Source organism: Falco rusticolus, chromosome 4 (genome assembly GCF_015220075.1).
Source record: "Falco rusticolus isolate bFalRus1 chromosome 4, bFalRus1.pri, whole genome shotgun sequence".
In the NCBI taxonomy this organism is placed as follows: domain Eukaryota; kingdom Metazoa; phylum Chordata; class Aves; order Falconiformes; family Falconidae; genus Falco; species Falco rusticolus.
In genome coordinates this window covers 90696369-90708678 of record NC_051190.1, presented here as the reverse complement: position 1 = coordinate 90708678, position 12310 = coordinate 90696369, and the positions used below count along the sequence as shown (strand labels likewise).

The 12310-nt window shown below is 42.0% G+C and overlaps 1 protein-coding gene across 3 annotated transcripts in view; it reads left to right on the top strand.

Moving 5' to 3' along the window:
• SUGCT (succinyl-CoA:glutarate-CoA transferase) overlaps nucleotides 1–10442 on the top strand; it is a 337866-nt gene extending 327424 nt beyond the window's left edge. For 2 of the 3 annotated variants that reach the window (XM_037385361.1, XM_037385359.1), the window contains one exon: nucleotides 10105–10442. In XM_037385361.1, the coding sequence (XP_037241258.1) occupies nucleotides 10105–10188 (84 nt within the window). In that variant the 3' untranslated portion in view covers nucleotides 10189–10442. Of the gene's footprint in view, nucleotides 1–9485; nucleotides 9606–10104 lie in introns of all 3 variants that reach the window. The other variant, XR_005103899.1, reaches the window with a different exon arrangement.
• The last annotated feature ends 1868 nt before the right edge of the window (nucleotides 10443–12310 follow it).

The following is a 12310-nucleotide window of genomic DNA, read 5'->3' as shown; positions in this document are numbered from 1 at the left end:
CCCACTCTGATGATGCACAGCTGGCCAAGAGGATTACTTTTGGGGTCTCTGAAGAGCCAAGGAATCTAACTTGTAGCTGGAGACAGGACACAGGAAAGGACAAATTGGTGTACTGAGGAGATACAGACACTTTCTGGGTTGCCTAGTGTGTCTTATTCCAACATGCAGGGTCACACTAACCACAAGGCATGGGACTTGGAAATAGTTTTCACCAGGCTCACTAGGAGGGCCCCGAGGAGCTTCTTGCCTTCCTGCACAGCTGGGGGCATGATTCAGCTTCCAGGATCATGTGAGCGTGTTGCAACTAGGCAATTCTGTGTCCTTACAAGAGGCTCATTTCAATTAGAATTTTGATTTTTCTTGTTCCGTACTAGGAGCACACTTCTCACTAATTAGTCTCCTTAAGAGACGGTAATTAAGGCCTCTGTGTTTACAGTAAAGATGACTACATGAAACAATATGTGGCTTGACCTCCTAAGTATCAGAGGAGGTTCAGGTAGGCCATCTTAACCCCAGCCCTGTTGTGTGGAAGCAGTTTTGCTTATGGGCATTTCAGAAAACCTCGTTTTATGCCCAGAAATAACCATTAAGATCATATAGTCCGACCTCCTGCATTGCTCGGGCTCACCCCGTAATTTCTGCATTAGGTACACATCCTGTGGTTAACCCGCATCCTGTGGTGGGATTGTATATTGAGTTTTGTATTGATTAGATTATGACTTGAGACAAATTATGTTTTTAGCTTGGATTTTCAGTAGTTTAGGCTTGCCTCTGTAGGTTTTGCCTTTTGGAGTTTATACAGGGCTTCTCCCAGTTACCCTCCTTTGCCATCTGCTTCTTCAGCTCCTTCCTGCAAGAACAATTTATATTAAACTAGGAGTCTCTAGCTTCCTTGCCTTGGTCTTGCACAGCCTGAATACACCATCCACGGTGCTGTAGAAAAGGTGCCTAGAAGTTCCATGAACACTGGAACTAAATGTTGTTTTCCTTCAGACTCACATCCTTTGTAAGCCTTATATGTAATCCTTAAGATAACCTGTACTTCCCTTACATCCCCTGTGCCCATCTCCCCAGTGAAGGACAGTACATGCTATGTGACTTACAAAGCTGTGTCTGTGCTTACTAGTGAGCTATTTGTAGCCAAACAGAATATATAACAGCTGTGTTCTCGTTGTTTTTAATGTCATCAGGGCACTAATTTGGGCATCTGTCCTTCAGCAGTTGCCAATTTTCACAACACTGGTAAGAACTTAATTTTCCTTGGCATTTCTACACTTTTGTGAGGATTGACAGGTTCAGAAGTTACTGTGTGTGGTGGGACAGGGCAGACAAACAGATGATTAAAAAGACAGCACAGACACGTAAACTTGTTTCCTTAGGAAATGAAGCTACAGATTATTACCTAGGGAATTTATGGTTCTTTAAAATTGCTGCTTCTGGGTATTCTTACTAGTCATCTTCCTTCCTGTCTTTCTTTGAATCTTCTCTTGAGGTCTTTGGGGGGTTTAGGAAAGAGTGGGACCATGTGAGTCTGTACAAAAAGTTAGGCTAAATTTTCAGTATTGTGAGGTGATACACGTGGGAAGCAGTAGACACCACCTTACCACAGCTTTCTTAAAGCTTTTTGGTGCCAAGAGTCCTCTCACAAAGTTGCGTTATTTGAATGGTGTAATTATGCAGGATTACTCTCAAATATGCAACCAGAGTGACTGACAAATGATTTCCTTTACTCCAGCAGTCATACAAGATTAATTAGGTACAGTCAGTATGGTGACACTTTGAAAATGTAAAGCATTATGTAAATGTTGAGTGGTATTTACACTGATTATATCCAGGATGTTGGTTGATAGAAAATACATAAGATGATTTTTAATGCATTTCTATATATGCAGCTTCAGGTAAGAAAGTACTTTTATAAATATACTTGGCAAAAGGTTTTAAGAATTATATAATGGATGCATTGAATGCCTGAGCGTGGGTTTAAAAGTGGACTGATTTTTAGGCACCCATCTATAGCTATCACACATAAACTATGTTTATGCTCTGCCTGTCAACTCATTCCCCTCAAAATGCTTCAGTTTTTACATTCTCAACTCTTGTGATGTTGAATGGTCCTTATGGCTCTGCCATGGAAGTCAGCACTGGCCAAATGAGATAAATGAATGGCTTGTAGATATTTCTAGTATTGATATTGTTTACTGCCCTATTGATTTTACTGTTTACTGCTACTGTTTACTGGTTTATTTATATCAGTTTGTATGGCACCTGGAACAAGGTTTGCTTTTTTTTAATACCATTTGAAAAAATTTATCCATCTTCTCTGCTCTCAGTTACTCATCCTATTCATCTTGCCAAAGTTTTCCACCCTCTCAACTGTGCTGGATGCCAAATGAACACTTTGTGTGGCTGTGCTCTAAGTGGGGGAGGAAGTGGATGCTGCAACAAGGGAAGGAGGAGCAGGACATTGAATATTATCTCCTTAATTGTGGGGTTTTTTTCCAATCTGTTATGAGTTGTACTTAAAAGGTAAATCACCAGCTCTAATGTCATGCAAAAGTGATTAGATTCCTGAAAAGACCCCCAAGCTCGCAAACTTTCAGATCTGTGGCACTAAATAGAAAAATGTGGGAGTTCCGCACTTAAGACAGAGAGGATTGTCCATTTTGGAGATTCCCTTGAAGCCTGTGTGCACTACTTGTACTAGCAGGACTTTTAAAATGAGTTTTTTGGTTTGGGTTTGTTTTTTTTTTTCATTTGTGTGCTTTTTTCCTTTGTGTTTCATCAAGAGGAAGTAGCCTGGTGTAAAGGCAGCGTAGCCAGGCTGGGCTGTACTGTGAATAATGGATTGACAAAAGTCATGGCTACAACCATGAGGGAGAGACTAGACACTCAAAATGAAATCTCCTTGGTCTAATCCGGGTAACATAACACTGTGCACACCATTTCTAACATCCAAATATCTTTCATGGTAGCCATGAAGCCCCTCTTGCTGACTTATTCTCTATTGTTTTCCTTTTTATTGCCTTAAAAGTCACTGCTTGTTTCCTGCTGACCCTCCTTTAGGCCAGTGTCATAACCAGCTGATTGCATGCTCCAAACACTTGACCTGTAGTGTGTATGGGATATGGGTGCGAATGTATTGGATCTGGGCCGTCTCTGTTGACTGTTTATGATATTTCATTGGAACCGCAAAACTCTTATGTAGTAAGGCCATGTTATTGGAAGAGGCACAAGCATTTGGTTTGTGTGGTGGGTTGACCCTGGCTGGATGCCAGTTGCTCACCCAAGCTGCTCTATCATTCTCCTCCTCAGCTGGAGAGAGGGAGAAAAAATACAACAAAAAGCTGATGGGTTGAGATAAGGACAGTGTGACTGACCACTCACTAGTTACCATCCATCATGGACAAAACAAATTTGACTTGGGGAAGTAATAATTTATTTTTTTACCAATCAAATCAGAATAGGGTAATGAGTAATAAAACAAAATCTTAAATGCATCTTTCCCCTGCCCCTTCCTTCTTCCCAGGCTTAATTTAACTCCTGATTTTCTCTGCCTCTTCCCACGCAGATGCACAGAGGGACAGGGGGGTTGCAGTCAGTTCATCACATGTTGTCTCTGCCACTCCTTCCTCCACAGGGGCAGGACTCCTCACAGTCTTCCCCTGCCCCAGTGTGGGGTCCCTCCCATGGAGAAGTTCACGGGGAACCATCTCCCAGTGTGAGCCCTTCCCACAGGCTGCTGTCCTTCAGGCACAGACTGTTCCAGTGTGGGTCCCCGCCAGGGGCATGAGCCCTGCCAGCAAACCTGCCCCAGCCTGGGCTCCTTTCTCCATGGGGCCACAGGCCCTGCCAGGAGCTGGCTCCAGCGCAGGATGCCCAGGGGGTCACAGCCTCCTTTGGGCATCCCCCTGCCCTGGCCTGGGGTCCTCCCTGGGCTGCAGGTGGGGATCTGCTGCCCCGTGGGCTCCATGGGCGGCGGGCACAGCCTGCCTTGCTGGGGGCTTCACCACAGGCTGCCAGGGAACCTCAGCTCCGGCACTTGGAGCCCCTCCTGCCTGCTCCTGTGCTGACCCGGGGGGCACCAGGGCTGCTGCTCTCACACAGTCTCACTCCTCTGTCCAGCTGCAGTTGATGCGTAGTAACTTTTTCCCTGTCTTAAATCCATTACCCCAGAGGCACTGCCCCTGTTGCCAGTGGGCTCAGCCTTGGCCGGCGGTGGGTCTATCTTGGAGCTGGCTGGCATTGGCTCTATCAGGCATGGGGGAAGCTTCCAGCAGCTTCTCACAGAAGAACCAATTTCTGCCTGTAGTCCCCTTGCTACCAAAACCTTGCCACACACACACAGAGTATACTTTGCTTTCATGTGATTCATACGTGTATAGGAACTACGGTGTGAGCTGGGGTAGGATTAACTTAATGCGTGGTGTTGGGTTTCTCATTGCTCTTTTTCGCAAATGTAGTTGATAGGTTGCAAGCAGCAATGTATACCCATGCATTAGTTCAAACTTCCCCTTTTGTTTCCTGGTCCCACTTGAATAATAACAAATAATCACGACTTTTCCCTGAACTTGGCTGTCCCCACGCCTGATTCCCTCTACATGCTTCGAGAGTTAGATTGCTTCAATATGCTCTAACCTGTGCTGTAGAAAGAGTGTTATCCAGTGGCTGCTGCACAATGCTGCAGGACTGCTGTTTGTCAGGACAAAGCAAAGATTATTGCCTTTATCCACTTCTAGATACTTTGCTTTGCACCTTTATCATTCAAATCCAACTTTAATTTCTGCTACTTGTAGAGTAAAACTGACTTTGCCTAGCAATACTGTAGTAGATAAGCACTAATGAAATAGAATTTATGATGATGTTGTTGAGTTCAAGTACTGGGGAAGTCTTCAATATATCTTGGCACAGTTGTCATTATGGTTGCAACTGACACAAATTTTAATTTATTGTTGCATTAGCTCATGTATGTTATGTAGTGTGCGCAGTATGTATTTTAGCAATGTGCCAAAGTCATAATGATAAAAGATGATTTAAATTTGGTGAAAGAGCTCCTTGCTTTACTGGCAGTGATAAAGCAAAAAGAGAAGCAGGCTCCTTTTAATTTAATGGGACAAAGGTAAATCACAGCTACACTCGGTCCTCCGCTGCTTTTTTCAGGTAGTCATATGTGTTGCCTTAACTTCATGGCTGAACTGAGTATAGTGTCCTGCTTAAAACCAGGATGCACAGGTGACTGCTGTCTTAAGTCCTTCAACCAGTAACCCTGCTTCTACCCAAGCAAAGGCCTGTTTTCATCTGCAAGGCTCCCTGTAACTCACCCACATACAAATGCTTCTGACCTTAATTAAAGCAGTTCACCTCTCTCTGCCTCAAGGGATGGTTTCCTCATAAGGCAGTTGTGTTTAATTAGCATTTGCATAGCATTCTGCTGGTTGCTCTCTGGGAGCGTTGTTCAGTAGGAGCGTGGGATTGCTGAAGCCTGACTGGCAAGCTTTGCACCCTCCTAATTGACACAGAAGCCAAGTAGAAGTTACACAAGGAAAGAACAGAGAATCGCTAATGATGGATCATTAGCAAGTAGCTCCTTTGAATGAATGTAGATAACTTTATAACTCTATCAAAGTGAAAAGTAGCGTGATGAATTATGCATCAAACAATAAAAGCTCAAGAAAGACACTGGTCTTATAATTGCTGTGCAATTTTCTAGCGTGCTTTAGTTTGTAAGATTAATTTTCTTTGGGAAGTGTGAAGCATTTTATGCCTGTTGTACACTTAATGACAGTTTTGGTTTTCTCTCATTAGAGGTTATATTTTATGTCTTTTGATATCACTGCAAAAACTCTCAGGGTTTGAGATACACAATTTTTATACCAGCAAAAATTTGCCCCCGGTAAGTGAAAAGTGTACAGCTACTGAACTAGTTCCTTTGAGGGTTTGCTGATTTCTCAGTATAAAGAGTTCTCAGATACACACATCTGAAATAAGATTGCTTTATATCTATATATTATTATATTTTTAAACAGAAATCGCCTAACAATTTTGTGGCTACATTGAATCTCTAGATTAATAAATCTCTAAGGGGCATTTTTACTCTGAAATTGTCTTCAGAAGCTAGCACCAGTTCAGCCCTCAGTCAGTCCTAGGAAGAGGAAATAATACAAATATAGCCTAGTAATGCCACCTGTCCCTGTAAAATGTTCTGATCTCTCAGTTGAGATTTAGTCTGAAAATTCAGCTGTGTTCCAAGTGAGTAGAATTAGAGGAATAAGTTAACAGTGAAGTTGTTAAATAGAAGAGTTATCCCTGATGTGAGCTGTTTCTTAGGTTCCATGAATATTAGTGGGTGAAAGGGACTGTAAGAGATCACCTAATCCATCAGAAAGCCCCAGGGATCAGCCATAGGATCAGCTATACTATAATAATTCTTGTTCCTAAAGACCTGATTTTGATAAGAACTCCACAGCCTCCTTGCATGGCCTGTTGAAGCATTTTGCTACCCCTACAATTGTAAAGGTTTATTTTCTAGTACATAACTTCAATTTGCTTTGTTGCAATTTACATTAATTGTTTCTCATTCATCATGGACATGAAAAAGGATTTACTTCCTCCTTGCAGAAAGGTCACATAGATTTTTGGGGTGGTTTTTTGTTGTTGTTGATGACAGTTATTTTTTACATTTTTTTAAGACAAATTTGAAGACATTTTTCCCCTGGCCTTTCTCTTTAGGTCTGTGACCCCACTTGTTGTCTGTCATGTTTTCTCTGATCATTTTGGTTGCTGTCCTGTAGAACCTCCTCAGGTGTCCCAGATGACTGTGCAGTAGGGGCCCCACACCAGATACTGCTCCAGCTGTGACCTGCCAGCTCTAACTAGAGCAAAAAGATTATTTCACGTGTCCTGCAGGCTTCTCTCTTGTTTGTACATCCCTGTGTGACGCTTGCTTTTTTTGCAACAGCATGATGTCGTTGACTCATCTTCACTTTGTGATCCAGAATAACCCCTAGCTATTCCTGCATTGCTATTTGTCCCCTGCCTTGTACTTATATAATTAAATGTAGTTCCTTCCCCTTGACATTACTGAATTTTACCCTGTTCTATCAGACCATTTGTCCAGTGTAGCCAGGCCATTGTGAAATCTGCTTCACAGTCTGTTTTAACTTGAAGTCCTCAGAAACCTGAGCAGGTATGATCTGAGTTCTATCAGCCAACCCACTAAAAATATACTGATTAGTCCTTCATCCTAAACTGATTCCCATGGAGCCCACTTGAAAACTTTTGTTTTAGAAGATCCCAGGTGGCATTTTTCTGAATAGGACTTCCCTCTCAGTGTTGCACCTGGCTTCAGATTTACGTAGACTGTATTTCTTTACCGAGTTTATGGAAAACAGAGAATTTTCTTTCTGAAAGTCAGATCTTGATCCGGAAGTTCCTAGTGGTTGGAGGGCCATCTCACTTGACTTCAGATGTCTGGGTGGTAGAGGTCTGCATCTAAGGTACTTGTCTACCCTCTGCTTTATGGAGAAATATAGGTGATCACAATTTATCTGGCCAGGTTCAGTCATTTACCAGTGCTGCAAAATAACTGCAGTGTAAGTGTGTCTTTTCATACGCAGTGAAACCAAAGGCAGTCTAATAAACTAAACATCTCTATCTAGGCTGTTCAGCTTAAGTTAGGTAGGATGTATCTCACCTTCAGATCTTCTGGTAGAAAGAAGAGTGGTCAAGCATACACTGTTTGTTCTTGATAGATACATGCTAGCTGTTACCTCCTGAGTACTTTTACTGTGATTACATATTCCAGTATTTAATGGAACTTGAAGTTAAATGGTTTGGTCTGCAGTTCCACAGTTCTACCCTTCCTCTTTAAATATAGGAACCATGCCTGACCTCTTCCAGAAGCATATTCATCAGAAATGTACCAAATCAGCTTGTCAAACCCTGTTTTTCTAACCACCCTTTATCTTATTTTGTCCTGGTTGGAGGTGGATATATTTATCATATTAACCATTTGATTACAGTTAATGGAGAAAAGATGCAAACCTCATGAAGCTCAACAAGGCCAAGTGCAAGGTCCTGCATGTGGGTTGGGGCAACCCCTGGCATCAACACAGGCTGGGTGGGGAGCAGACTGAGAGAAACCCTGGGGACAAAGACCTGGGGGTACTGTTTGACAAGAAGCTCAACATGACCTGGCGATGTGTGCTTACAGCCCAGAAAGCCGACCGTATCCTGGGCTAACTCAAAAGCAGTGTGACCAGCAGGCTGAGGGAAGTGATTCCCCCCCCCCTCTACTCCACTTTCATGGGACACCACATGGAGTGCTGCATTCAGTTCTGGGGCCCCCAACATAAAAAGGACATAGACCTGCTGGAGCGAGTCCAGAGGAGCGCCACAAAGATGACCAGAAGGCTGGAGCACCTCTCCTATGCAGACAGGCTGGGAGAGTTGGGATTGTTCAGCCTGGAGAAGAGAAGGCTCCAGGGAGACCTTATAACCACATAAGCGGGGCTTTAAGAAAGCTGGAGAGGGACTTTTTAGCAGGTTCTGTTGTGATAGGACAAGGGATAATGGCTTTGAACTGAAAGAGGGTAGATTTAGATTAGCTGTTAGGAAGAAATTCTTTCCTGTGAGTGGTGAGGCACTGGCACACGTTGCCCAGAGAAGCTGTGTCTGTCCCATCCCTGCAAGCGTCCAAGGCCAGGTTGGACGAGGCTGTGAGCACCCTGGTCTAGTGGAGGCTGTCCCTGCCCATGGCAGAGGGATTGGAACTAGAAGATCTTTAAGGTCTCTTCCAGCCCAAACTGTTCTATGATTCTCTGAAGTCTGTTGAAAAAACCAGCTTATTTTGGCATGCTGCATGACCTTTGTCAGCAGGTCTCCTCAAATAAGTAGGAATGTCAGGTAGTGAACTTCCCCACTCATGCCTTTATAGAATGACTTCTTGCTGTGATTCACTTCCCTTGCTGGTTGATAAATCTGTTTCATCAGAAATGTCAAACACTGTTCTGTCTATTAAAATGCTCCATTTTTTTCTTTGCATTTCTAAGTACAGCTATAGTGTCATAGACAAAGACTACAATGTAACTTCTTCTCTAAATTCTTTTGGATGACATAATAATGACCATATGAATAGAGGAATCCTTTTGCCAGTTGTCCGAAGCATCAAATGTTGTTGAATTTTGTATTGAAGGTTTCAACTGTGACAATTCAGGAAATTCTATTTCTCTATAAAACAGTCTTTCTATGCATGAATGCATACCCCAGTTTTGATCCCAGAGTAAATTTGTGGGTCATTCTCTCTTCTGAGACTAGTAGTAATGGTATAGCTACTTGTCTGCAGGGAACTGGGAACTACACTGAAATTTCTGTTCAGTTCACTACAGATTTGCTAAAAGTGAGATCTGACTACCTACAATAGACATAAAATCTTTGTGTCATTGCTAGCTTCCCTAAGGGATTTCCACCTTTGAAATTATTCTTGCCAGGTTCTTGCTGCTGCTGCTAACTACGTTTTTGATAGAAAATTTAAACCAAGCTGGGGAATATCACTGCTGTGCATGGTGTCAGTCTTACATCGCTGCAGGGTAACGGAACACACCGCTGAGGTACTTGAGCTGTTGCTGACTGGAGATGGTGCTTCCCATCGTTCGGTGTGCTGCTCCAGCTTCAGTAACAGTGTGTTAACATGACATTCCATTGTGTTCTTATGCTTGTGCTGCTTCCTGTTGTAGATGGTGTGGGGATTTCTGCACCGCATCCTGTTGCATGGGCTGGGCATTGCCTGTGTCCTTCGGGTAGCAGGGAGTGGTAGACCTGTGACATAAGTCTCAGAGCATTCCAATATACATACCACTGGGAGCAATGGGAAAACTTTCTAAATGTTGGGTGAGTATTCAGCAATTCTGCATTTGGATGAGCTTGTTGGTACATTATTGTGAACTGAATTATTTTAGTCTGTAATTCCAAAATATAACATTTCTTTGATAAGGACTGTGGTAAGACTGCTGTGAAAATGAGATGCTTTCCTTTAACAGAGACACTTCAATATAAATATGGGCAGTAACTTTGGAAAACAATTTCCCTCCTATCTGCTCTTTTTTACAGGACCAGGTGTCAGATACAGTGAATTTGCTGTGTCACATCCGAAACCACCTCCGCTTGTTGGACAGCATACAGTGGAGATACTGAAGGGCATGCTGGGGTATGAGGATGATGCCATAGAAGAACTGCTCCGCAGTGGTGCTGTGGCTCAGCATGAGGTCAGATAAGGAACATTAGCTACATTCCTTCACACTGAGTTCACATTACTTTGTCCTCTCTTTGCTCCCTTCAGCTCCCCTAATGGGACTTTAAGAGAAGACATAATTTAATTCCTAGCTTTCTTCCATGTGTGTTTGTATGATTTTAATACTGATGTATCAAATAAACAATCTCATACCGTCTGAGTGAAAGATTTTCTTGGGGGAGGTGGAAGTAAATGTAATTATGCAGTCCTGTGTGGCTACTCATATTCTGTACTTCATATGGGAAATGGAGTTCTTATCATAATTACAGTAATTGCCTAAACGTTTGTCCCCAGAAAGACAAAATGTTAGTGAAAGGAAGCAGAACCTTAAAAATCTGTATACTAGACTGTCCACTTGCAGAAAGCTGCCTTGTATGGTTATTTTAGTAGAAGATCAATTATGTACAAATTGGTGGTTGATCTGATTGATTTGGAACAGAATTAACAGTCATGAACTCTTTGTTCATCTCTGTTTTAAATCATGGGTAGAGTAATCATTGCAAAACTCACTTCTGTTCCCTAATATTCCAAATTACCGATATGTCTTTATATTACATTGCATGGTCATGACAATCCCAGCATGTTAGCAGAAATAAGCTGAAATTGGCACAGTTTTTCAGTTATGAAACAAGCCTATTCCAAGGTTGAGAGACAAACTATGAATAGTCTTTTGTAATTTTACTCAGAAAGGCCCAGGGTACTGTTAATTAAACATTGATCCACATGAACCACATGCTGAATGTCAAATACCAGAACCTGCCAGACTTCTCAGTCTTGTTCTGTCGGTAGGTACCGATCCCTATCTCGGACTCTAATTGCCATCCAAAGCACCTTTTGCTATGGAGAAAACACAGGTTAAAATCTGTGCTAAAGTTTTAACTCAGTCCCACTCCCATGATTAAAACATGGTGAGGGATGACAAACCTTCTTCAAATTTAGTAACACCATAACCTGCAGTAGGGTCACTCTTCAGAACATGGCACCATGCATTGCAAGAAGGTGGAAGAATTTGATCCATGACAAATAGTAAGGAAAAGATTAAAGAAGAGTAAGGAAAAGATTAAAGAAGAGCCATTTCTTATCTACAAACCAATTTGGCAATACTTCATTCACAGAAAACATGCCGTGGTCCTCTATCACAGTATATAATTTACAGCTGAAGTAAACTCAGCATATGGGAAGGGTCTAATCTTTGTTTTGTGCACCTTGGGAGCAAGGCAAAGCCTTTCTATTCCTAGAACTAACTCAAACTGACACTCAACACATAATGTTGATATTTCTCCCAAAGTATCAGAAACAGACCCGGCATTATAACTAGCTTGTCACTCTGTTTTTATTCTAACAAACAACATGCTCTGTATTACATTTGAACTTCGCAACACTGCATTACCTTCTGGGGGAAGAAAAGAGGTTATTACATAATCGAATTGCAGTGGAACCCCACTGTGGTTGCTCATTTTTGAAGCCCAGTGTGTTTTGGTTCATTTGTTTGCTTGTTTTCTCTGTGGTTGTGTTCTCTTTTTTAGATCGTCTCCTCCTTTTTTTTTTTTTTTTTTTTTTGTTTTTAATCTTGCACTGCATTCCTGGCACCAAACTCCATACTCCGTCCATGTGCTAAAGACATCATGAGATCCTGGAAGAGTGACTTCTTAAGTAAATATAGAAATAAATCTGAATTGAGGATAGGGACACCGTAGGGGAAGAACTGAAACTGGATTGGAAGAGGTTTTGATATAGCCCACCTTCCTTTTAATCTAAAGGGAACATCCCTTTTTTAATGAGAAAAGCAGCAATTTGAATTCAGCTTCACATACAGTGGATAATCTGGTGTTCAACTGTTTACTAATGAAAATTTTCAGTACTGTCTGGTAACATCCACAAACAAATTGCTGGTTTTACTTTGTAAAAGGCTCTTCCCATTTCTAAGAATCACATAGAATCATAGAATTGTTTAGGTTGGAAAAGATCTTTAATATCGAGTCCAACTGTTAACCTAGCACTATATAAGATACAGTGGAATATTGC